The 27,641-nt window shown below is 40.2% G+C and overlaps 1 protein-coding gene across 1 annotated transcript in view; it reads right to left on the bottom strand.

The window, feature by feature from the left end:
- Nucleotides 1-27,641, bottom strand: part of gfra4a (GDNF family receptor alpha 4a) — a 206,079-nt gene that overhangs the window by 23,573 nt on the left and 154,865 nt on the right. Inside the window, exons 4-6 of the mRNA XM_055006067.1 lie at nt 16,857-17,196; nt 12,703-12,812; nt 9,454-9,588 (exon numbers count right to left, since the gene is read on the bottom strand). Coding sequence (XP_054862042.1) covers nt 9,454-9,588; nt 12,703-12,812; nt 16,857-17,196 — 585 coding nt within the window. The remainder of the gene's footprint in view (nt 1-9,453; nt 9,589-12,702; nt 12,813-16,856; nt 17,197-27,641) is intronic.

Raw genomic sequence — 27,641 nt, 5'->3', positions numbered from 1 at the left:
TCAAGACATTAAAACCTTAAAAAGGTGTTATTTGAGAGTGAAATTAGAAATATTCCCAAGTTTGAAAACATAAGAAATTCTGAAAATTCGGTCAAAATGTGCAACGGAACTTAGTTTTGGGTCTCAAATAACAACTAAATAAACTCAGAACGAAAACCCAAAGTGTTGCAGCATTATTTTTCCTGAAAAATCTCCGATTTGACACAATTACTGAAAGTTTCACATACTTTGGTTCACTTGCTTTAATTAAAACTAAACATCTGCACTTCAATTCCATCTAAATTGATTAATTTTAAATCTACTGCAGCGTCAGACAGAAGCAAAATTCTGAAAATTGTGTTATTTTCCATTATTTCCAGACATAAAGGTCCATGCCAATAGAAAAAAAAAAACCAATCTCATGCTGCCAAATACTCGCAACATATCCTGTGTATTTGTGTCTAGGATGTACTTTCTAGCTTGTGTACTTGCACAAACTACGAGGTGCCATTCATTGTTAACTGGCTGAAACAGTTGCATATTTATAATGACTTGAGAAATGTGAATCTTTAGAGATCTTTATCCCATTTTCACAGCAGTAAAAGGAACAGCTGTTCAAATTTGGATGTAATTCAATTAAATAAACAGATGCTTTCTATGTTTGGGGTTTGAATCCTCACCTGACTGAAAGATTGTTTCACGCTTTCGTTGTCAGCACTGCAAAGATGTGAGATACAGACAGACAAGCTTCTGGTTCCTTTTTTTTGTTGACACAGGAAGTAGGATGGTGAAGAAGAAGTCATTTCTAACTAGTTTCTCCATGAAGAAAATTAACACTGAACTTTAACTCAGTTCCCGAGAAGTAAATTAGAAACCTTTCCAATTTTTTGTCTTTCAGTAATCTGTGGAGGTGTGATATAATGATCACTGTGAATATTTAAACAGACCATTTACAGTAAGTAGGCAATGGCTGGGGGAATATTACGTTATGTGCATTCTGTACAATATATAATTTAGTGTTTGGTAGATTTATATGGCTTAATACACCTCAAAGGAATCCCATTACATCAAGTTCTTGGATTTACCGCGACCAGAATGACTTATGATCATGATGAATTAATATTCTATAAGCATTCATTTTCATTCAGCTAATGGGCTACTCGGCGGCAATTACGTTTGCATGAAAGTCACTTCAATTAAAATATGCTCAATGAAGACATGAATGAGAGATTCATCAATTAATCTGCCCGGCTTTATACTGTAAGATGGATGTGGGTGCTCGAAAAATCACCACCATTATTCCATCTGTTTCCAAGCAAAAAAAAAAAAAAAAGAAGAAGAAAAAACTCAGATTTGAGAAGCGACACGCCAGTTATTAGTGATGGGATTTCAGAGCCTTCAGTGGAGTATCCGGGTGTGACACACAAACATTGATTTCTCACAGGATCATAACAAATTGATCCATTCTCCTGAGGTAGTTTGCCCGTGCAACCAAAATTCTCCGGCAATCGATGTGCAGCCTTGACTCAACTCCCTCCGCTGGCCGGAGATGGAGGCGGTGGATGGGCGACCGTGGCCTGCTAGCCCTGCTGCTAATCAGCTAATCTGCATGTTGCAACAAGTCGACAATAAGGAAAACAGATTGCAGGTACGTAGCCGCATCTTGCAGGAAAAGGCTGTAGACGGCGTGCTGATGATGCCGTGGGTCATTAGCGTTGGTAGGACAGGTGGGAAAGTATGTCAGCGAGCTCAATGTGTGCAGTTAGCGCTCTGGAGTTCGCCACAATCCCCTGGCAGGCTGACGGATGAGGAAAATGCAGGGTGCAACTCCAGCTGCTCGCCGCCAAGCCTCGCCACCCGCTGTCACTGCTGAGATGAAGTGCCAATTGATACCTTCAGTGGTAAGCTGTTGTGACAGTTCCTTTGTAAATGTTTGGACACGGCTGTTTAAGCACCGCCATCTCGCATCTCTTTGACTTTTAAGTTTCTCCCTGAGGCCTTCTTCTTCTTCTTTTTTTCTTTTTTTTATGCTTCCGACTTCATCGGTTCCCCTGAAGCAGACCCTGTCCATGCCCCCTTCCTGTCCCCTGGACTGCAGGTTACCCTCACTTTTTTCCTCCCCTGCCAATTTAACTTCCAGAGCGAAATTTAAAATAATTGCAGAAATAAATTAGCTTCACCTCCATCTGTCCTCTCATTTTTCCCTGACACACTCAGCTTTCAGAAAACTAAGAAGTCCAGAGCTGCTGTTCTGCATAGTGATGCGGTTATTATTGCTGTGATGAGGAGGTAAAGCAGGGTGACAGCTGTTTTTAAAACCTGAGTGCGCTCACTCCAGAGAGAGAACATTTTTTTCCCCCTCACCAGTGTCCGCCTCCTCCGTCTCCAAACAACTGTATTCTTCCCTGCCACTATTCTTTCTGTCCGCCTCATTAGTTCGGAAAGCAGGAAACCAAATTACGCTCAATTACAAAGTCATCAAAGGCCATCTGAAGTCCTGTCTCAGCAAGCAGGTCTCAGCACAAGGGGGGGTCCTGTGTGCAAAACAACGCTGAATTCCATCGCAAAAAAAGATTAACCACCTAAAGAGACCGGGAGGATTTATTAAATTGTTGATGGCGCTGTCCACTTGTAAAACAGAAGCATCAACAAAGGACAGGAGAGTCTTTTGGCACCAGTCAGAGTGAATAAGATGTAATTCCTTTGTACGCTGTGATTACACGAGGAACATGGGGGAAAGAAAACATTCAGGAACTCTCTCAGGGCGGATTCATTTTCCCCAATTACTGGCTCCAATCCAAACCCTCTTGCCAAATCATTATGTACACTTTCTCCCCAAAATAGAAGTGTGGTCTGCCTGTGGCTGGCAAAAGAGACTGAAATCCAGCGGAGATGAGAGCGTCGCACGCATCGCTGGTCCATGAATGGCCTTTCCCATTAGAAACTTGTTCATCCTTATTATCACGTACAGTTTCAGCCATTTGCTCAGGCGAGAAGAGAGGAGTGCTTTTTCCTTTTTTTCCCCCTTTTTTTTGCTCAGAAAGAGGGAAATGAGGCCAGGCAGTCTGAGGTTTGTTTTTCTGGGTCTCTAAGGAGCTTACAGTAAATAGCACACAGGAGCTGCCACAGCAAGTCGGAGTCCTGACTGCAGGATGCACATGAGGAGTTTCAATGAAAAACAAGACATCCATCAGGCAGGTGCAGAACATGTGTGGCTACTCAGGGAGGTTTATCTCACTGCAGTATAAATCACATGTAATTTATTTCCTTCTATTTGGAGTTGGCTCCTTAGAGGACGGCAGGATTTTAACAAATACCCAAATGTCTGCTGTTGAAATATTGAGCAATGATCGTCAGTGAGGTGCTATTCATTTAAAATGCAGACAACACCGAGTAATCTGTCGAAAACTTGCATTTTTAGAGTCCTAGTCCACAGATAAATTCGTCGTCCTATTCAGTTTCCAAGTGTACAAAGACGCAAACTTTCCATTGATCTCCACGTATAAGTTTGCTGGAGATTTTTGGAAGGTCCCACAGTAGTGTCATGGTGCAGACAAGGAGGAATCTGTTGCCAACTGAATCACAGCGTGAGGGATACCTCCTTAAACAGTATTCGTTTTTGACAGTTTGGTCAATGTTTATGCAATACATTTGCAACCCATCTCAATAGACTGGCTGTAGTCACTGAAATAGAAAATGCTCTTTTAAGATGCATTTTCACTTTGATTTTGCCACTAAGTTACTTTTGTAACATCAAATTCAATCTTTTATTTACAAAAATTCCATTTTAACACCTACATTTTTCTCTACGGTTGTTGTTATAAGATATGGCTGCATTTGAAGGGATAATGGTGAAAATTTTTGGACAATTTCTTCTTTACAAAAAATGACAGAAGTAGGTACAGATGAAAGGGAGATGCTGAGAGTGTAGCTAACTCCTTCACCTAGTGTCCCACCTTTGCACACTGCTTTAATTGTCAAATGGCCTGCTTTGGACAACTATGTATATGTGCATCCTCTGATGCTGTATGGATTTCTGGGTCTTAAGTAAATTTACTGACCTATATGCTACGTTAATGTGCATTTTCATTGCAAATTTCTTTAGAAGCTTGTAAGATCTATTATACATACACTACCATTCAAAAGTTTGGGGTCACTTAGAAATGTCCTTATTTTTGATAGAAAAGTAGTTTTTTTTCAATGAAGATAACATTAATTAGAAATCCAGTCTAGACATTGTTAATGTGGTAAATGACTATTCTAGCTGGAAACAGCTGATTTTTAATGGAATATCTCCATAGAGGTACAGAGGAACATTTCCAGCAACCATCACTCCTGTGTTCTAATGCTACATTGTGTTAGCTAATGGTGTTGGAAGGCTAAATGATGATTAGAAAACCCTTGTGCAGTTATGTTAGCATATGAATAAAAGTGGGAGTTTTCATGGAAAACATGAAATTGTCTGGGTGACTCCAAATGTTTGGATGGTAGTGTATATTATGCATCGGACACTTTGATCAGAACAATATCAATATCATTTGCAATATTACTTTTGTCAGTAGTTTGTGTAATATCAATTTCAGTATCATGTGTAACATTTAATTTTTTGGTGCAATATCTTGATTTAAAGTTCAATATTTCACTTCGAAGCACAACATTGTCAATTTACTGCGTAATATTCCTTTCTAATCTCATTTGTCAGGTGCAGTAGTTCAATATCATGTGTGACATTACATATGACCTCAGTATATTACCAGCATTATTTGTTACTGTTCTATTCCAGCCTTATTTTGGGCTAATTTTATTTCAGTAATGTACTGTGCTTATATCTAACTGCTTTCCTACTTTTTAGACACTGCATTTCTTATGTCATTTTGTTTTTCTGAGCAACATCTGGCACGAGAATTTCTTCAAGATGAATAGAGTTTTATCCCATCTTATAGGGACTTACCTAGTTAAATGTCAACAGTTGTGACAGGATAAAAGTACATTTGATGATTAATTTCAACATTGCTATATGTAACTAGATTGAACTTTTGTTGTTTACTATTAAGGATTCTTTTCATCAAAGCTCTTTCTTCACTTGCTATCTCTGAAGCCTCAGCTACATATGGCCCTGCCAACAATGTGAGATGCATATATTTCTTGTAAATGTAATTTTTAAGCATTCATGTCATAGTATTTTACCCATTTAATGTACTTTTTTAGAGCACATCTATGATTGTTACTTTATAAAGCATTTGTTAAACTCTCTGAAAATCGTCATACAGTATAAAGGTCTTTTGGGATATTTTCATGCCTTCCTATAGAATGCAGAATTTGTGACTAGTTGCGCAGTTACAGCAACTCTTTACTTAAAAAGGCTTCTCTTTGCAACAAACCACATGCCTGATGAAGGTCTGGCATTGATCTTGCAAATAAATAAATGTATTTTTTGCAAGATAGACAGCATGCAGGTGTCTGTTTGAAACTCAACGAAACATTTACACTCAGACGTCTGAACTGCAATGTCACATTTCCCATGTCTGAGTCAGGACAGCGACAGTTTAAATCATTAAGTACATTTCAAACTGCAGTCAGGACCTCCTTCACACTGGCAGTGAATAACAGTGAATTAATTGTTAAATGTGACAGATTTTTTTTATTTTTAAAGTTCCAAATTAACCAACAAACACAGATGTTAAGTTCCTTTTAAGGGAACACATAGAAGCCTTTTGTGATTCTAAATTTTAAAAATAGAGAAGCTATAACTACTAATATAGTGTCTACATTTTGATTCCTGTGAAACGAAACACTCAGCAAAGCCTTGATAAAAGAGCTACAGCTATAAAAGAGTTGTGTGTGGTTTTAAAACGATGATTGAATACTGTAGAGAAGTTACAGGCATCCAATCCACCTGACTAGGAAAACCGATTTTTACGGCGGAACCTTGACGAGCTTTTATATCTCGTCATATCACTGCGCCGTAAGCAATTAAGGCTCTGAATACGTATAAACTTTTGTGCGGTTTATTGGACAACACGCGGCATAAAGAAAAACTGCGTCAAGCTGTTCATTCTGTAATGAGTGAAGTTAAATTTATGGCCATAATCTGGAGCGTTACAGTGAATTTCACACTTAAGATGAGAGCCGGTCCACCTAAAATAGAACCTGTTGAGTAAAGACATTGGACCAGTAGACGAGATGCTGCAGTCACATGATCGATGGTACAACAGCAGTGGATTATTTCTGGCAGCTGCAGTCGAGGACGTGATGCTGCAGTGTCTGCTGGAAGGATTTGGTGCTATTTTGTTGTAATTAATTCCATATATGACAGTCTTATATAAACCTAACAAACAATGACCTTGTATATTGTCTCCACACGATAGCAGCCGCAGTTTCTTTGTGCCAGTGTCATTGGTCTGTCACTGGTGTTGTAAGTGACGCCGACAGCTTTGTAAGAACTCGTCTTCTTTTGTTGTTGGGAGAAATAATAACTCAAAATAAACTCTGATGCCTGAGACACCAGCAGCTACAGTTTGTATTAGTTTGTCACTTTTGTCATTCTTCTGTCACTGGTGTGATCCTTCACTCGGAGGGATGATCCCCTATCATCACAGCCGTTTGGTTGCTGCCGTTTGATGAATAAAAAGCTACGACAAAAAGTAAAAGACTACAGAGGATTGGAGGATAATTCTTATGTAACACTCCTGCAGTTTATTTTAGCATTTGCTCCTATTATTATATTACCAGTTCTATTATTGTATTGGACTTTTTTCTACAAATTTCCCTGCATAATGTAAATAAATACAGCAATTGGCCATAACATTAAAAGCAGGTTAAAGCAGTTGGTTTAAATTTTGTGGCTGACATGTTAACTTCATACTGTGTGCCACCAGCTGTAGTGTTCCATAAATGTCATTGGTCCGTCTGCTGCCACGACTCTCTAGCAGGGAGCTGTTTGCCTGTGAGTTTATGCAAATAAATAAATGAGTATTGAGTGTTGTCTTTAATGTGTCACTAGTACCATCACTCCCCATAAATGTTGTATTTTCTGTCAATGAAAATACAAACTCTACCGACCGCTACAGTTGATTAACAGAACAGTGACTCTACTATAATATTTGTTTGGACTGATATTATTTATTTAGTAATTATAATTCAGTGCTACCATCCCAAGTGTCTCCATCATTGTTCACTTTCTCTCTGTTTCCATCTCCACTGTTGAATCTTGAGTTGCTGTCTCTTCCCTTATGAACTTGTTTGAAAATATAAAAAACATCCTTTTTTATAAATCTAATAAAGCATCAAGCAGCACTTAGGCAATGTTAACTACAACAGTTAAAACAATGCTAACTGAGTCGACTTTATGGCTTATAACTAACTACCTACTTTGCGGTTAAAAACGCAGCTGAAGTTGTTAGAAAGTAAGCCTGGCTCTCGAGAAAAGTAAAAAAAAACTCCACCAGTACGTCTAAAAGAACACATTTCTTCACACAAATCTCCTCATCCAACTCTCCGTGCAAAAGCAAACAGGAAGGTGAAAACATTAATACTCCCCATGCCTAGATCATTATCATTTTGCTATAAAAATGCTCTGGATTGCTTGCATGTCTTTAAACCAATCACAGTTATCTTGGGCGGAGCTAAGCCCGGGATGCAGCAATAGTGACCCTGCAGAACTTTGCATAAACAGAGGCAAGCACTGTCAATAAAACGGCTAATTCATTGCATTAACAGTAATATGCATACATCGACTGTGTGATAGGACTTTTCCTGATTGAAAAAAGACAAACGTCATTGGATATTCGGTGGCCTTGTGGGGAAGCCTGTCTATACTTTAGCTCTGGAGTAGCTCAGTGGACTCATTTAAACCACAGACAATTTGAAAACTGTAAGTGACTCCACAGTACAGAAATTAATTAAACTGACTATTTCAGAAGCTCGGAAGTGGAACAGATCAATAACTTGGTCCAGTCAATGTTGGGTGTATGCGACTGCCGGAGATAGAAGATGCAACATATCAACTCCAGCCGATGAAGACTGTGTCAAAAAAGGGTCGACATCTGTGACAGGACATGTGACCTTGCATTCACAAATTGTTTTGATCCTGCAACTGAAGTAAAATCTAATTCAGTACCAAGAGGCACTAAATGTACGATTAATGTAGAGAATAGAGAGTCCTGTAATTGATCCTTGAAGGCTGTGAGTGTTGTTTCCTGTTGCAAAGAGGATTTTGAAATGGCAACAAAAAGATATGGAAGGGGAGGAGAATGCTGAGTGAAATTCACATTGCTTATACAGATAGTCTACATTTGGTAAATTGGACCAATGCTTCTCTAACTATTATCTTTTCTGTAAATTTTAGCTGCTTACATGCTGGTTTCCAAACTGTCTTTCCACAGCCGGCACAAAAAATGTTATTCTAGAAGTGAGCCTCTTTTTTGGCCATCGACAGCCAATTTAAGGGCAGCAGGTCAGAAAATATCACAAAATCAGCCTTTAACCCTCTGAACTCCAAAACCTGCCGGTGGGTTTAAAAGGCAAGTTATCTGTTAAAAAAAATAAAAGTAAAAAAAATGCTAAAATTACACCATTTATCAGAGCCACAAGCTGTAAAAAGCAGACAGAATTTGGGGACTTCACTTCAACTTTAAGACTATCCTTGACATATCAGGAAAACGAACCAAATCTAAGTATAGAATTGCAATATTCTATTCAAATCACTTTATTCCAAATGTCTCGTGTTTAAAATACCCCAAAACACACCATTTTCTGTGACTGAAATTTAGTAAAGTACAAAAATTAGTCTCTCCTTGGCACAAAATGACTTCACAAAAATTCAGGGATTGTTTTCCTGAACTGCAGGCTGTGTTTACACGAAGTGGATATTGGACAAATATGAAAACAAATAAAAATGTAAATAGTAAAACAGTCGTTTATTTTTTTTCAGAACTGATAATAGCTGTGGGCACTTGGAAAAATACTGCATGCTGATTACAGAGGGTTTTTTTCGATTTCTGTACAATAAATAGTCAAAGAAATCCAACTTTTGTTCTATCTTTTTCATGATTTATGGCATTCTAACTGTGTCACACTGCACAAAAGATTATTTCTGAGTTCTCTTTCCTTCTAGCCATGGTTGTGCTGTTTCACAGAAGTGCAGGACTTTTATTTTGCGGTACAACGAGGCCACGGTGCTTTAAAATGTGATGAGCATAAAAAAGTTTTTAAAAAATGCCTGGGGCTCAAGGGGTACAAAAGCCTTAACATTAATATAAACTGCTTTACTGCTATGCAACTGTCTGAAATAGTGTTTTTTTGGTTCATTTGAGCAGCATTAGCTCTGTTTAGCCTGACTCCTGTTATACGTTACACTACATCAAAAAACTTTTGTATCATTAAACTGTCAAAGCTACAGACTTTCTTTATTCTTGTTCAGTTTTTTTGGTTCTAGGTTTCAGTGTCAGAGGTGTCTGTGCAGCTGTTACTCACTCAGACAGATGTTGTCGTGGAAAAAGGTGAGGAAGTCGTTGCATTGTTCCCTGTGGTTGCCGCTCGCTGCACAGGAGCACCAGGGCCCCACGTTGGATGTGGAGTTGTCAAGGTAGTTGGGAGTTATTGTGCTTCCTGTAGAGGGGAGGAGAGCAGGAAAAAAACAAGATGCTATATGTTTACAGGTATTCTGCACTCACAGCTTCCCACACTCAAAGGCTTACAACGCAGTGATTGAATCTGACCTTAAGTTAACTCACACAAGCACGATGCAATCTCTCTGATTTAGCTGAACTGAGCTGAATATTTAGCTTTTTTTTTGCTGTGTTTTGTTATTCAAGCCGTTCTGCCTGCTTCACTGTGCCATTCTGACACCCTCATAAAATGTGCAGTTTCTAAAGAGAGGCAAATAAAGAAAAACTGTCTGACTGAGGAGTTTAATGTCATTCGAGCAGAATTCTGGCTGATTTAATCTTGTTAGGCTTAGCCTGATTATGACCTTACCCTGATTACGATAATCAAATAAAGGCGTTTACATGGCAATTTCTATCATCACAGCATTGCCCTAATCAGGTTAAGACTGAGTTATTAGTGTGCATGTAAATGTATTCATCGAGAGGGAAAGTGAGAGGAATTTAAAACGAGGAACAGATGAAGGCACAGTGAACAGAGACACCGACTGGCAGGTTAGTTAATGATGCAGCAGGGACTGAACCAGGCAACATTTGATTACAAGGCTACCTGCTTAAACCAGCAAAGGTGTAAAATTAAGTCCCAATTAATCACCCCCATGACAACTTGTGATTTACACTGGATTTCTATTTAACCTGCAGGCTTCTGCTGGATGGAAATGACATCATAAAATACAGTAAAACTGTGTTAGAGTCATTAAGAATGAATGTTCTGAGTTTCTACTAAAAACACCATGTTCTAAATCATTCATACCCCTGAAATTGTTGCCGATTTTTAGGGAAAATGCGACTTCTATATTATTGCAAATGGCCCTGGCAATTTCTCCTAGTGTATTCTTGAACTGAGAACAGCTGACGCATTAGTTCTCTAGTCAGTTACTAGTCTATTGCAGCTCGTAGCTGAAACCAAAGAGCTTGTTATTGGGGTTCATTACTACCAGAGCTGCACATCGTGGATGCTGTCAAGACGGGGAAATGTTATAAAGTCATATGTAAGTGTTTTCAAGTGCGAGGCCACAGTGCAGAGCATCATCAGAAAGTACAAGGTGTTCCACTCTGAAAAACCTCAAAGGGTAACGTAATGAGCAAGAAAAAAGGCTTCTGAACAGGCAAATCAGGTAGTGTGAGATGCAAAAATGAATCTAAAGATCATCGTCAAGACCATCTTGATGAATCAGAGTAACTTCACTACCGAGGTTTCAATCAGACACTGCAGCAGACACTGAACAAGGCTGGTCTTCATGGATGAACACCGAATAAGGCTTCACTTCTCCAAGACAGAAACACATGAGCTCACCTGGGCAAAAAGAAAGCTTTTGGTCATCAGAATGGTGGTCAGATGAGCTGAAAATGGATTTGTTTAGATATAAAGATGTGGCTTTTGTTTGGAAACAGAAAGGAGAAGCATTCATCCCCAAGAACACCGTTCTTTGGTCAAATATGGTGGTGGGAATGTGATCTTATAGGGTTGTTTTTAAATCGATGGACCAGATGACTTTGTCAAAGCATCTTGAGAAAAGACGATGGCAATAAGATTCTTGAGGAAAAAAAGCAGGCAGAGAAACCTCCTACAAGGCAATGGTCCAAAAAATACAGCTAAAGTGGTTGAGAGATGGTGAGCAGAAAACCGTATGAACATTTAGTCCAGATCTGAATCCCATCAAGAATCTGTAGAGAAGATCATCAGAAAAGAGGAGTGGAACAAAATCCCATTGGAGACTGAGAACTGGCAATTACAAGGACTGTTTGCAAATAAAGGCTCTGCAATAGATCAGTGTGACAGTATATGTATATATAGGGTATAAATGGTTTTGGACAAGGCATTTTATGTAAAAACGTAAAACAAAACAAACAAACAAACAGTTAAAATGTGTCATAAACACCTTTAACACAAAGTTTGTGTTATTTCCAGGCAGAAGAATGCTGCTGGTCAAATAAATAATCACTGTAAATCACAATTTGGCATGGACATGAGTCATGATAGGGCTCTATTTGTGTACCTCTTGTTTTCAAAGCAGCATTGGTTAAAAACACTTGTTCAAAACGTGGTTTCATAAACATGAAAAAAAGACCCAGAGCTGCTAGTTTGTATGACATCTTCCTCTTGATCTCTCACTGAGTCTTATTTGTTGATTCTCCAACAGATCAGGTCCAAACAGCAAGTTGCTTTTCTTCTAGTTGTATAAATTTCCCAAACATGCATATCCATCGCTGCAGGGAACTTGGCGGGCTCTGATAAATGCAAGCATAAATCCAGGCACCATCACAAATGCTGCATTCTTTTTTTATTTTTATTTTTTTCTACTTTTATTTTTTTCTACATTTGGAGCTTTTCAGCAGGAAATGATTGGGAAGCCATTCTCCAGGAAGGTTAATATAGCTTTGCAGCTTGTATTTTTAAAGGGTGAGGAATAAAATTGCTGCACTTTTGAGGCTGTGTGGCCAAAAAAAAAACAAAAAAAAAAACGTTCAGATTTAGCTCAATTGATTTTCTGGGTTCCAGACTTCCAAACAACAACACCTCGGAGTCTCACTTCTGCTTCAGTTGCCTACAATGGCCAATCACTCCTGCACAGCTTCCTTTATCTGCCTCCTTCACTTCCACACAAACCTTTTTCTGTCCTCTTTTTTGCAGATGTTCAGTGTGGTATTGTTGTCCTATAATGACATGTTTGAACTGAGAGGTGTTTAACATCCTTTTGTGCATTACGTGACCTGTTGTTAAGTTTTTATCTAAAGCACAATAAGCCGTGTCCTACGCCTCTGCCGCTCCCACTCATCGCCACGTCGGGATAATTCTCTCAAAACATCAGTCAATAGTTGTAATTGCACTACTTATAATGCCAACGATTTGGCGGGGCACGCTGCAGCCACATTAATCAGCACTCCATCGATCATTGAAGCCCGCTTCTCATCGCAATCCTAGATTCATTCTTTTGAGTCCTGTTCATTGCACTTGTCTGCTCTCCGCCTTCCTCCCTCGAAAACCTTTTTGTTCCCGATCCATCACAGGAAGGTGGGTGAGCCAGAGCCGGAGCGTAAAAGATTTAGTTCTTACCTATCAGGCCGGTGTATGCAAGTAGACATGCTCCGTAGTTCTCCTGCTTGCAGCCACTGGCGCTCTGCTCCGAGGGCTGGCAATCATACTGGAACTGTGCCCAGCGAGACCTGTGGGAGCAATAACATGCCATCCATCATTTAGTTGGCTGCAGCACACATCATGTCACTGAGTGGCGGCCAGCGCTGGTGCTTTCTCTCAACAACAGGATCTGAAACCCACAATGTTACCCACCCGTACTCCTACATCAACTCCCGCCGCCCTGCAATGCCTCCCTTCTGCAGCACTTCAACCCCGACTCCAGTCACCCCTGGTGACATTCATCCCTCTTTTTTCTTTCTTAGCCTCGTTCCCAGGCCAGTTGTCTTCTGGAAGGCTGCCAGACTGTAAAGAGTCAATGAGGGGCAAAGATAGGCCTTGGCTCTGCTCTCTAAATACCGTGGGCGCTGTCTGGCAGGCCTGGCCGTGAGGAGATTAGACAAATATGGATCTTCCATATAAATACTTCCTCCCACAGCCGCTTCTCCTCCCCTCCCGCCTTTACCTTTCCTGCCAGCCGCCCAGACATCTAGCCTCTTCAGCATCATCATCATACAAGGCTATCGGCCATCATATCACATCATTGGCCCCCGTCGACTGGCATTTGCGACGGGATCCCCTCGGGGCACCACAACTCGCCGCTCTGCCCTCGTTTGTCATGTCATAGTAATGATGTGCGTAAAACTCATAGGCTGTGCACTAAGTGAAAGCATCCTCCGCAGGCTGCCAGCTAATGCCAGCTGACTGGTGCAGGATTGGTGGGCTGCGCAGGGGCCTTGAGACGCTCTATCTATCGGGGCGGCGGTGGAGAATAATGCCTGATCGATAGCTGTGACAGATGAAGCCCTTTGTCTTCCTGACATTTGAAGAGGAACTAGATTAAATGCTGGCGACCGTTTGCTGTCAGACAGAGGAGCTGACTGGATGGGTCTGAGAACTCCATGTTCCTGAGAGAAACACCATGTGAATCTTAATGCCCTCATAAGACACTGTTAGCTTTCTGATTGGCCGGTTTACGGTCCATTTAAATTTGAATGAAATCTTTGTTTTCATCTGTGTCTCATACACAGGGATTAAACGCTGAATAAATATGCTTACTCTAATAACTTATCTTGCACAGAGGGTCAGTTTTCTGAAAACTACTTACGGATCCTGATGATGTCTTGGCCGTACGTTAATAAATGTTTTCTCAGCGCCCTGGCAGGATCCTCGCCTGTGAATCCCAGATGATAATGGCTGCACTAATAATGACAATTTCACATGGCTGCTTGTTGCCTGGCTGCCTCCCTCAGAAAATGAATGCAGATTTAAATTGAACTAATTAAACACAGTTAATGAGTATAACAATTGAATTAATTAAACACAACTGACTAATTAAATCTAAATGAACATATCACACCAGCCAGACCTATCTTCCCAGATACACAATGCCATTTATTGTCCTGAGGGGAAGTCAGTATGCAGGGCCGCCACGTCAACAAAACTCTTCATTTTAAACACAAGCAGATACTATTGCTTTTGCTCAAAACTTGTAAACAACTGTCCGTTAGCAAAGTAGTCAGTTTAGTCACTAAGAGGACAATAAACTACTACAGTTGTTCAAGGCGTGTTTATGTATCTTTGACTATTCATAAATGTCTATAAACAATTCCTATTTTGCAAAGCACATTGTTCTGAAAAAGGACAGTAAATAAAGTGTATTATATGAAGCAGCAAAGCTATGATTACTCACTTTATTTTGGATTCCGTGCTTCCTAAATAGTCAGCAAGACATTTGAGCAAATCCACTCACTATGGTGATGTTTGCCATGAAATTTAGCCGTTTTAAATGCTGATGAAGCTGCATTAATCAAGATTTTTTTAGATTTACATTAAACCAAGTGAGCATGTGTAATGCTTTAACTTCAAACCGAACCCCAAAACTCACTGGCATGTTTAAAAGGCATGCTGTCTTTAAAAAAAGAATCAGCAAAATGATGCCGTTCATTTGCCAGAAACGATAAAAGCGGTAAGAATCGTTGGATTTTCTACTTTCTGATGATCCTTGAACATATCCTGTGTGATGTGTCTGGAAAACTGAACAAATGCAACCTTAATATTGTGATATTTAATCAGAATCACCTCATTCTATACCTCAAAAAGAAACTATTGGCGTGACTCAGCTGTGATCAACGCTTATATTACAAAAATTCAGGGACTATTCATCGGCAGCAGAGGAGAGACAAGTATAGAAATAAATTAAGAGAAGAAAAGAAAACATCCTTGATCAATAAAATGCAGCATCTTAAAAAAAGTCTACACCAGAACAAGTTGTCAGTAAATTGTTGGAAGAAACATTCAGCACTGAGATTTATCTATTTCGAGCTGCTGTGCAGAGTCATGTGGAAACGTGGCCAATTTGATAGAGGTCATGAAAATGTAAACAGTAAAATATCTCAAATATGTTGAGTCACCATTTTTTCAGTAACATCTGCGGGCATTTGGATAAATATCATACATGTTGATTCAACTTATTTTAACAGCGCAAAATTAACTTTTGAGCCCTCTCTACTTTTAGCCACATTTCTACTGTTTCCATAATGGTGGCAGACTTTATAATGCAGTGAAAAATGAGCCCACATTGAATAAAAATGTGACAGGAGCAAAATATGTCCAGAAACAGCAACTTTTCAGGTCCACTAGGCACTTATTTCCCCTTAAAAATGGCCCTAAAAGAGGTTCTACAGCAGTTATGGTTCCTGCCGCCGAACATGCAAAATTTTGTGCAACTATCTACATTGTTCCTACGGTGGAAAGTGGAAATCTTTCTAATATGTACCACCTACTAACACGGGCAAAGCACACTTCCACATGTGCACAACACTCTTCAATTTGAGCGGCCTTCCAATGCAATGCGCCCAGCTACATTACAAAAAAAAACCGTTCAGGAATAGTTTCAAGAAAACGACAAAGAGCCCCGGTGGTTTTAATGTTATGGCCTTCGCTGTCACCTGATCTCCGACACATTAGACAGTCATTATAACACCAAATGAGGGAATAACCTTTGAAAGAATATTGTCCCATTTCTCCAGAACAGTTATAAAAACTTGCAAAGGTGCACCAAAGCTGTCCTGGCAGGATCTGACAGCCCAACAACTTACTAAGACGCTTCATGTTGGTTTTACCTTTAATTTGTCATTTTATTTTTCTGAGAGGACTAGTGGACCCAACAGGGCTATAAGAAGAGACAACACTCAACTTAAAGTCACCAGCTGGACTGAAGCACTACTCGAATTAATGGCAACGGCTCTATGTCTGCTGGATGTGTAAGCAGGGCTGTTTGCTAACACATTAGCCAACCACTTTATAAGAGCTGCCTGGGCTGTTTGTTTGTCAGCTAGTGGCCAAACATCAATTACTGCAGCTTTAATGTAAGAAACTACCGGTCACATTATTCTTGTCATGCCCTTCCCTACTTCCTGCGTGATCGTAATGCCGTTCAGCAGCTCTTTGCTCGGCTGTGCACCGTTTAGAATTAATGTGATTTTGATTTTTACAGTGTGAAACAGCGTAAAGTCAAAGCTAAAAAAAAGGGGCTGGTAAAAACAGACGACAAGACAAAGAGACCCAGACAGTTTTCTCGAGAGCTCTCAGATCAAACAGGATCCTGGATGTGTCGGTAACCTCAGGCAAGTGTTTGCCAACAAGTTAAACAATAGAACTCGATAAGCTGAAACAGTGCATCAAAGCTTGTTTCTCCATTTATGTGGGAGTTTACTGTCTGTCTCTAACTGTCAAAAAACATTTACCTCAGCTTCGAGTCTTGGACATCAGAGCTTCAGAGCAGCACTTCAATGCACCAGGACTCTCCAGGTCAATCAGTGTTTGCTGTATTGGATCAGCTATGTTACCAAACAGTATGAAACCAGCATCTAATGACCGTGATGCTTGGAAAATGTTTCAGCTTTAAAGTGCACATGATTTGCAATGACGTGCAAAAAAAGACCTTTGCGAACCTTTAAACAGGAGTTGCAAATTGTGCAAACACAGTGAGATGTGTGCTGTAACTCAAGAAACCAAGGGTAAAATGTTCCTTGCAGCAGGCAGCTTGTCAGACAACATTTTGTAATTTCTACCTGCACACGTAGTCCGCCTTGCAGATCCGCAGCTGAGCCAGGCAGTTGGGCTTGTCTTTGTCTTCGTAGGAGCAGGACGGGACGATGGTTTGCCTGCGGCGCTCTGCGCAGGCCGTGTCAGTGCAGGGACAAAACAGCAGCTCATGGGTGTAGTCGGGGGGAACACGGTCAAAGAACTTCCTCAGCGCCTTGTTGCACTTCGGTCGGTTACACGGCCCCGAGCGGGCTGACGGCTGGATGCAGGCCGAGACATACTCTGTACGAAGCTTCTGACATGTCTCATCTATGTTGCACGCCTTGGCAGCATCCAGGCAGCGGTTCACTGTCGTTACTTCCGACTCTGGAAGGAAAAGGAGACACAAAGGGGAGGCAGAGAAGCATTTCATCCTTCTGTGTGGTTTGAGGAAATCAAATCCCAGGCAATGTTTACAAATGATTTCAGGGCCTAATTGGGAGTCGGTATTGACTTACCACTCTCACCTCTAGATGGAGTGCAGACGCAGCGCTGCATTTACAGATGACAAAACAAAAACGTGTGTCTTGAAGAACAAACTAAACCAAAATGATGATTATATGTAATAGGCCTGCTTGTAATGAATAGAACATGAATGGTGTTTAAATGTTGCATGAGCCCAGGCTGTGGATGTGTTTCAGCCAAGGCCTAATGGCTGAATATTTCATTCTGCTGGGTTAATGCAGAGTGGCAGCACTGAAAAAGGGGCTCCTCCATCTCTCCAACCGCACAGCAAGGCCTGTAATTACTGTTCCTTCCTCTTCATCCATCTATCCATCTTCCCAGTACTCCCTCCCTACATCTGGGGTGATCCCTCTCTCACCTGACTCCCAGCCTTCCTCACCATCTTCCTCCCTAGCCTCATGCCTGCCATTCTCAGTGCTGCCATCACCCCCCGGTCCATCTGTCTCTTCCCTCCCTCCGTTCGGCTCTCTCTCCCTTGCCTTCCATCCATCCTTCCTCCACTTTGTCCATCTCTGCCTCCCTCAGTGCCCATGCTCGCACCGACTTCCCCGGTAATGAGCCACCTCTGTGAAAAGCCCCTTTCAGAACCGTCTTTTTATTTTTTTGACTGCATTATTTCCCAATCCATCATCATGTGTGTGTTTTTCTTCCCCAGCGACCTCGCAGTCAATACGGCCATGATAACGCTCAGCTCCTCTGGCCGCTCATTAGTTTGCAAAGTCCCTGTAGTTGTGTCTCCTGGTGAGTTTGACTCTCACCAAGCTGTCATATAAAATATTAATGGCCTTGGAGTGCAAGCTAACAACCCGTCACAAAGCGCAGGTTATTCCCAACTTAACTGCTAAGCAGTCGCTGGGTGTGGAGGTCGACAAATTGCATCCGGTGGCAAAATGTATGGGAAGAACAGTATACACATGTTTTTATGTTAAATCTCTGTCAGCGTGTTTTTTGGCAAGCCATTATTTATTCAGAGGAGACTTGCTGAGCATGCTACACACTCACGCACATTTACAACCCAAAGTTTCCCAGTACAACCACAATCGTGAGCTGCTCTTCGCTGGAGCCACTGTGAGCTGAGTGCACTCAGACTGTGGATTCTTTTTCCCAGCCTCTCAACTGATTCTGTAATATTCAGCATTACACATCTAAATTTTAAATGTGCTGTGCGAATCTGTTAGTGTTTGGACAGTGACATGTTCAGTTGCGTTGGCACCATTCTCCTGCACAATGCATCTGAAATGAATGAGTGACTGAGTCTGTGTAAAAGCATTAAAGCCGTGGGAGGCAGACACTGGAAAAAAGGCAAATAAAAGAGCATGGGCAAATGCACAGACTTCATATGCAACACAAGCTTGGTATTAAATATGAGCATGAATCTGAATTAGCCACGGCCACGAGAACTTGACTAAGCAAAGTTAGCAAAAGGGTAAACTATTAATAACATTCAACTCATTACCTTCAGGTAAATCTGTCCACAAAGTCTAACCAATCACTGCAACACATTTAGGTATTACAGGAAAGTAAAGTTAGCAGCTCAACTGTACACGACTCAGTTACTGGATGCAGGCGTCCTCAACACATGGTTTACTGCATTTATTATTGCACTCGCTTTTTTTAAGCCCTTTTCACTGCAGACTAGCATCATCTACAGACCACTAGTGATTTGAAATAATTGTAGAGGTTGTCTAGGATCTTTATCCTGTCATGTCCATAATTTGTAAACTAGAAATTCCATCGCAAATTATTTACCACATTTTGCCCAACACAGACATCCTGTGATAACACGAATCGCGTGCAGCAGCTCTGTGATTTGGGCTCATTTTTAATTTATTTTGTAAGGATTTTTAGTTTTCCCCTCGTCTTGTTTCTGCCTCTTTCTCGCTTGAGAATTATGGAAGCTGTGATGGTAATTATGTGTGAAAGTTTGGATGGTATTTTGGGTGAAAATTAAGGAGGCTCATGTCACTACACAGTATAGAGACCCATTCAAAGAAAGAGCAAATCCATTAGAAGAGCAAAATCTCACAGGATGATTAGATGGATGACCTTTATGGCAGCATGCAGTAAGGAACTTTCACATCATATCTGCACATATAATCAGTAAATTAGACGAAAACACAAACTTTGTTTATCCTGTGTGAATTTGCCACAAAAAAGACAGATGTGGGAGGGGTTGATTTCTAAATCAAATGAGGTCCCAATGTAATACTAATTAGCAAGTCTGTCCACTGCAATCAGTTAACCATAGCCAACTGCACAGCATGGTCCCCACTAGTTAGCATGCACAACAGATACAGAAGCTCACCAACGAGTTCCATGAGTAGTCACTATATTCCCAAGTTTCAGATCAGAACCATGCTGTTCAGTGATATGCACATTAACTTTGCATGAAGGAAAAACAAACTTATCCATGTGACACGACCGACAGAGTATTTCACACCCTACAGTTGGTCTGCATGCCCAACCATAACTGTGCTCCGTCTACATGACGTCTTGTTCTTGTTTAGGGCTTTTGTCCTCTTTCTTTTTCTGTTAAATCTGTCTACCTTTTCTTGGGTTATATTGTAGTACAGCGAACTTTTCCTGCAGGATATTCCGCCGTTGAATCAGACTTTCTAAATGCACATGCATCTGATTTGTAGAACAGCCAATAAAAACACTTTCTCTATAAAGACCTGTGCAAGCTGATGTCTCTTGTCATTTAAAGCCCTAAAATGGAGCTAACAGGAGGTGCAGAAGTCCAGTTTCCAGGAAGCCCATTTCAATCACAATACACAGAATGGTCAGTCTGGAATTTGTGCACAATGAGGCAAAAAAATATGGCATTATGGCATCCAAAGAAAATTCATCTCTTTGTGAAAAGTTAGTTTTTTGCACCCTTGTGAAACACAGCGACTGTACTTGTTGCGGCAGCTGTGGAACATTCAAATGCAGTCAGTGCAAAAAAAAGAAAAAAACAAGTATTCCCCTGGAAACTTCTTCAAGCGCTCCTGCAGTGTGACATTCTTCTGTGCCATTACAGCATGTTTAGTAAGTTGCAGACACTCCAGAACAGGCAAATACACTACTAGCATATTTTAACTATTGCCTTTTTATGGCTTTTTGGATATAATTTACATGCAGCATTAAGTGTAAAAACCTTTTTTTAAATATAGAATTGTTCATGAATTATCACACTATAAACCCTTTTAAAGACTACATAGAGAGAGCATTTGATGCTCAAAAGACACATTTCAGTTGTGTACTCCACTAAGTGTCTCTGAAGGTGGTTTCATGCATATTTAATGCAGAAACTATAGCATCCTTTAGATACACTGGCCCAAAATGTTGCTGAAATTGCCACACTGTTCAACTACGGTGGATGTAAAAGAACTAAAGCTTCACACCCTTCTGGCCATTGTGTTATTTTCAATCTAAAGTGCTGATTTCCTTACTGCTTTACAAAGGTTTGTCACAAACTTGTTGCATCAGAGACCAAAAGAAAACCAAACTGGTGGTATTTACCTTCCAACCAAAGGTGCACGAAGTGGAAAATCCTCGTAAAGATCAGCAATTTCGGCCAGTTCTACAGGCCAATGGTGCATTAAAAAGCTTCTTTACTGGTGCAGAACTTCTAATGTGTTTTAACAAGAACCTTTTCCTAACTGCACTGAGTTAACTGATTAATTGATAAAGGGTGAAGTAGTCTGTTATTTGAACACTCCTCAGAATATGATGGGTTGTGGCTCCGGCTTGCATCTTTGAAAGGGGTCATTACTCTGTTTGAGGGAGAGATGCTGTAAGGGTGGAAAAACATCCATTAATCACGTCTTTGTTGTTTTGGCAGTCGACTTGTCGAGATGCATGGCATGGATGTTAACTTTGACCTCCTGTGGAGTTACTGGAGGGAAATTTACGAGGCGGCGGTACAGTGCAGGTCTGCCGCTGCTGTAATTCAAAGCAGCCTGGAACGACTGGTGCCATTTTAATAAGCGGTTTATGTACGAGGTCACGAAACATATGATCACGCATGTTTAAAGTGGATGACCGCCGAAGCTGAATCATTTAGCGTTTATGTGAGTGCTCTTTCCACCCGTTTTACACAAACAGGTGAGTGCAGCTTATCCCATTTCTCTAATCTGTGATCTCACTTAATTATGTACAACAGGCCCATAGAAAATGAATTGGTTAAGGAGATGAGGGTGAACGCTATAGCATGCACGATGGTTTTCTGGGCGTCGTGAATGGCGCCGAGCTGATACCACCATTACAATGCACTGCCGAGATTAGTGGTGGGTTTTGAAAAGAGCTGGCTGAGGTGTTGTGGGAGCTTCCATGGAAATGAGAGCAGCTGCAGTGTACAGTAGCTCGGCTGCGTGGGAGCGCACGTCTGCTTATGGGAAACATCGGATACATCTTTATATTATACGTGTCACTGCATTCCCAGGAGTCGGTAATCACCTTGGTTAGTACAGTGCTATCATAATCAGTAAAAATGATGATGCTGTTAAATGTGTGGAAATCTAATCTGCGTTGTAATACACCCGAATCATTCTTTAACTGGTTTATGTGCCTCACACGGCTTTATAGGGCTGATGACAACCAAAAAAGAACATTCAGTTGTGTTCCTTGAAGTTCAGGCTGCTTTAAAGTTTAATGGTGTCTTTTGTAAAGAGACTGTGGCCGTGATCTCTGCAGTGAGGCTGTTGAGTAGGATGCTACATAGCCTGAATTTAACTTTAACGCTATTATGCAAACAGTCTCCCGAGCTGTCCTCATACAAACATGAAATCATTTGGCTTTTTATGTTCCTGTGGTATAAAAATCCATGTGAAACTGACTGATATCATTTCATATGAGATGAGTGTTTGGGTATAATAAACTCAAAGACTAACTGCAAAAACTTACATAATGGTCTCTCCGCTTGAGAACCTTTTTCAGTTCATTTTGTTTGTTTTCACACTGAATTATAGTTGGAATCAATTGCAACTTCTGTATCTGAGTCGAGGAGTCATCCTTCTTGAAAGAACACACGATAAACCCTTTCGAAAGACTACACACAGTGAGTATTTGATGCACTTTCAGTTCTGCTAAGGGTCTCTGAAGGTGCGTACATTAATTTTAAACAAACAATACACCCGAAACATTCTTTTAACTGGCTTTTGTGTTCACACAGTCTTATAATGCCAATGACAACCAAAAAAGAACATTCAGATGTGTTCCTTGAAGTTCAGGCTGCTTTAAAGTTTAATGATGTATTTTGTAAAGAACTGCTGTGTCCCTGATCTCTGCAATCATACTGTTGAGTAGGAAGTTTCATAGCTTGAATTTAGCTTTAATGCTATTAAAGGGCTCGGTGGGTAGAGTGGCCGTCTTGTAACTGGAGGGTTGCCGGTTCGATCTGATCCTGATGGGTCGTGGTTAGCACCTTGCATGGCAGCTTCCGCCATCAGTGTGTGAATGTGTGTGAATGAGTGAATAGTAAAGCGCTATATAAATACAGACCATTTACTATCATGCAAAAACTCTCCTGAGCTGTCTTTATACAACTATTAAATAATTTGCCTTTCCTTGTCTCTGCAGTATAAAAAAGAAAAGCATTTGCAGTTTACTAATTGAATTTCACATTAGATGGATGTCTGGAAAAAATAAACACACAGCGTACCAGCAAAGAAGTGGATTAAGCTACATAAGTTTGGGTATTGCCTTCAATTTGGTTTGTTTTTACACTGAATTATTGTTGGAATCGATTATAACTTCGAACACAGGCGTTATCCTTTGTGAAAAAGCACACCACAAACTCGTTAATGACAACACAGTGAGTATTTGATGCTCATAAGATGTGTTTTCATTTCTATTAAATCATTTGCCTTTTCTTGTCCCTGCGGTATAAAAAAAAGCATGTGCAGTTTACTAATGTCATCTCGCATTAGTTCAGGTTTGAAATCATAAAATTTGTATCTGACACTGATCCCTCATTGCTATTAAGAGCTGCCAAAATGCAAAACTACCTAGTGCAATTTTAACATCATGAGCGTACTTCAAATCCCATGATAAATATAATAAACATCCCGGCTTATCTCGTGTCAAAAAAGGAAACATTGTGCGAGACAGTCAGCTTCCAGACTACACCTCGCCTCAGCATTATACATCAAAACATCACAGAGATGGAGAGCCATTTTTCAGAAAAAACGAAAAACATGGCGTTCATTACCCAATAGAGTAAAAATATGCATTTCATTAAATAAGTATTTGTATTTTTAATAGTATATTTACATTTTTTTGACCTAGCCAGCTACTCATTTTTGCAAATGCACAGTTTTTGGTTTTTTTTTTTTTTTTGGTGTGGGTTCAGGCTTGTCGTTTGGTTTTCTTGGTCCAGATCAAAACAGAAAAGATCCACTTCGGTACTAATGCCTGTACTGTGGTTTAACTGTGGTTTTTCAAGGTCTTGATTGTGGTTCACTTCTCTCCAGGATACAACACCACAGTAACTGATGCTGTACACCTAACCTAACCTAAGACGTATAAAGACACGGCCTACTGACCAATTGGTTCTTTTGGAAAATGGCAGCACCGTTCCTGAAAGATCCCGTGGAGCTTATTGAAAGTTGTGAGAGAGTCTCCGAGGAGGGGGGAAGACTTTTTAGAGACAGTCTAAACCCTTTTCTTTCCCTGACAAGAATAGATATGAGGTAGAGAGCCTCGGTGGAGGAAACTGGAGTCTTCCTCGCTTTATTTTTTTTCCCTGTTGTGATTTTAAAGGCCTTTACATAGCAATATAATCCTATAACGGAGACTGATTAAAGCACTAAACCTTGCACTTGTTGACCTCATAAGAAGTCTACTTACCGGTTTGAATTACATTTAAATATTTGCTCTTTACTTGCCTCTGAGATCATTTAACATCACCAGGGTTGCAGCTGAAAGAAGAAGGCCAAAATTGCTAAACATGCCATTAGAATTGGCTACATCTAAGCAGCACGTTAATTCAATCTAACACGGAATTTGTAATTACAGCCAGATAAAGTCGTGGCTTAATGATGAGACAGTGATATTGCTCAGTTTATATCGACCAATGCATTCTCATGGTCTTCAGCTTTTTTACCAGCCTTTTTTCCTGCTTTGACTGCAGCACTTGTATAGCTTTTAACCTGAATTATATTTTAAAACGGGCTATTTAGAAACTAGTCAGCTTTTATAAGAACACACTCACGGCTAATTCAGAAAACACGGGTTGACTTACTAAGTTGATAACCAGCTTTGTGTGACTACTTAGTGTGACTTCAGTTGTTACTTGAAGCCAGAAAACAATAGTATATCCCTGGTATATTGAATTTGTTTCTTGTTTGCTATATTTAAACATTAAATGGATAACTTCACAACTGGATCGGACAGCTTCTACGATGTATATTTTGTGAGGGAACCTACTAAAGTTTCCAAAACAGTGTTCTGCACTGGTCTAAATATGTTTATGGGTGTGTGTATAGATGATGGTATGTTTACTCTTGTCGCCAAGTCCTTGCTCAAAAGGAATCTTTAGATTTCTTGAGTTTCTCTCTACAGTGCAATAATATAAGGTCTCGACCTCACAATGTGAAGTGCCCTGGAGTGGCTTGTTGTGAACTGGCACTATATTACATCAAAACTGAACTGAATTGAGAAATAAAATGGGCAACATAGCTCTTATGACCAGAGAAGCAGGTATGCTGGAGAATTCTGTCCTATTTTTTGTATATTTCTATATCTTGTTCCGTTCTGTGTTCATATTTCAGTCAAAATGTACCAGAGTTTGCTTAGAATCACACCAGAGTCTGTTTTAATAAGATCAAAAGTGTTAACGCATCAATTAGACTTGTGTTTATCATGTCATTTCAGGCCTAAACTGTTCTTTTCCTCAAGCACTTCCCAGGCTGCTTTGTGTTTAAAAAGCAAACTGCATTTGAATGTTTACATTAAGTGGTTTCCTCTCTGTGAGCTGAATTTATATTCTTGTTTGAGCGTTTTTCTCTGCGTATCATGACAAGTAGCATTATGGTATGCACGACTTCCCTCCATACTAATCACTTCATTTAAGTCATTATTTGAGTTCCACAGACACTCCGTCTCGGCTTCAGTCATCCGGAGTGTAACTGCTGTCGGAAAAAACAAAACACTTGACTTTACGTTCTCTCCTAACGCCTCATTTATGCGCGGCCTCCTTCTTTTCCAAACCTCCAAAAAGGGAAAAAAAATTTAGTGTTGTTTGAGTAAACAAACCAGCTCTGTCTGTCTTCCATCTTCTTTTTCTTGCTGCTTCTGCCTCTTCTTCCCTCTAACCTCTTGCTGTGGCTTTTTTTGTTTCCGACTCCTTCTTTTCTTCCATCTTTCTCCCCTTCACCCACCCCCAGTTTCACTGCTTCCAGCTGCATTAAAGTAAATAGGTAATTAATCTGTGCCTCGGGGGCTAACAGCAGCACATACCAACCCTGCAGCTTGCTCAGAGGCAAGACAGAAGCAAAGTGTGGGCCGTTACTCACAAACACTTCCCGAACCCACCTGCAAATCCGCTCGTCTCCTCTGTCTAAATGATGCAGAATAACAACTTGATTTTCTCTTACTTTGCCACGTAACTTGGTGGGGACCCATTTAGTTTTTTTGTGCAAAATAGAGGCTTTTGAATGACAAGTAGGGTTGGATGACCATTAGTCCAGCATACAGCGTTCCAGTTCAACTGATGATCATGTTGTCTAGTGACGCTTGTTTGCATATTCCACTCTACATGCTGCAGATTTGTTATTTTCACAAATAACAGGCCGACATGAGTGTCCTTGCAGTGTAACTAGACAACGAAATGCAAACATCACAAGCGAATACGAAACATTCTGGCCAAAAAACATATTTATCAAGCGCCACGACAGAAATCGAAACAGTGTCTCAGTGATATAAATATCAGTTACATTTCTCGTTGCACAACCGATCTGTTTAACTGGCGGCCTGCTTACATATATATCCACATATATCACTCTGTCAGCTGTTGAACACTTGCTTTTGATTCAGGAAGCATGCCCGTGTTAACTGGTGAGAATTGCAACTTATCACACACACGCGCTGCCTACTTAACAGCAAGCCTCAAAAACCAATGATTGGCTTATATAAACTGTTGTGTTGTGCGTTAAGTATTCACTGCAACAGGTCGAGTAGAATTTAAAGCTGTAATGTAAAATCACAGTGACCTTTCACCAGAGCACGCAGCATTACATGAAACAACGTCACTGCTTTAGTGGTTTTTAATAAAACTGCACATAGTTGTCATTAAAATACGCATAATGACAAAAAAAACTTTTAGCAGTTAAGGTGCAGAAACTTCGCAAAGCCTTCATGAATGACTGACTATCCGCTGATGGAAACCTTTTTGTCAGTCACTAACTAATCAGCTTTACATCCACTTTTGCCTGCAATATAATGGCGACAGAATCATCTGGCAAAATAAAGTTCAAAGCTATTAAACTTCATTTTACTTTATCAGCCCTTGTATATATTGTCAAAAAGGAACTAAAATTGCAGATTTTTAGTATTCTTTTGGTTTTATCCATCATAGTTTGCATGAATATGACAAATTTACCATGATAAATGTACTACAAAGCAAGTTCAACAGGTCCGCAATATCTTCTTGTTATCAGGCATCACTAAACCTACCAAATACCATAATGCTAAACTGTCACGCTAAGCAGCAGAGTTCCTAAACCTAGCCATAAAAGATGAGAAATGGACAGGTATAGAGTTGCAAACTCCTCATCGTAGAAGGACAAACTATAATCCCAAATCAATATGAGAAATTTAAAAACACGACACAGCCTAAATGCAACACAGCTGCTGCAGCCAAAGCAGGAAGGAAAGCTGGTACAGGAAAAAAAGAAATCCAAGACTGTGAAAGCATAAGTTAACAGGCTTGTCAATATCATTGCCCCATCATTAATGTATAGCTTGATGTAACTACAAGTTCAATTTTGCGTTCCAAAAAATGTGTCTGCTTAGGTGCTCTCACTGCAACCCTGGCGATGTTAAACAGTCTTGGAAGCAAGTAAAGAACAAATATTGAAGCACAATTCAAAGCAGTAACTAGGCACACTGCAAATCTTATAAGGTCAACAAGTACAAGGCTTTAGTGCTTTAATCTGTCTCTGTCTCATTATTATACCACTATAAAGCCTATAGGACAATTATATTTAAATTGTTTGCAGCTAACAGGGATAAAAATAAAGTGAGAAAGACTAGAGTTCCCTCCACTGAGAATCTACTGTACATCTCTCATATTGTATAATTTGCTCTTCAGGAAAACAAACAGG

This window comes from Amphiprion ocellaris, chromosome 20, assembly GCF_022539595.1.
Source record: "Amphiprion ocellaris isolate individual 3 ecotype Okinawa chromosome 20, ASM2253959v1, whole genome shotgun sequence".
Lineage (NCBI taxonomy): Eukaryota > Metazoa > Chordata > Actinopteri > Pomacentridae > Amphiprion > Amphiprion ocellaris.
The sequence above is the reverse complement of the archived record's forward strand: the minus strand, read 5'-3'. Positions and strand labels throughout refer to the sequence as shown.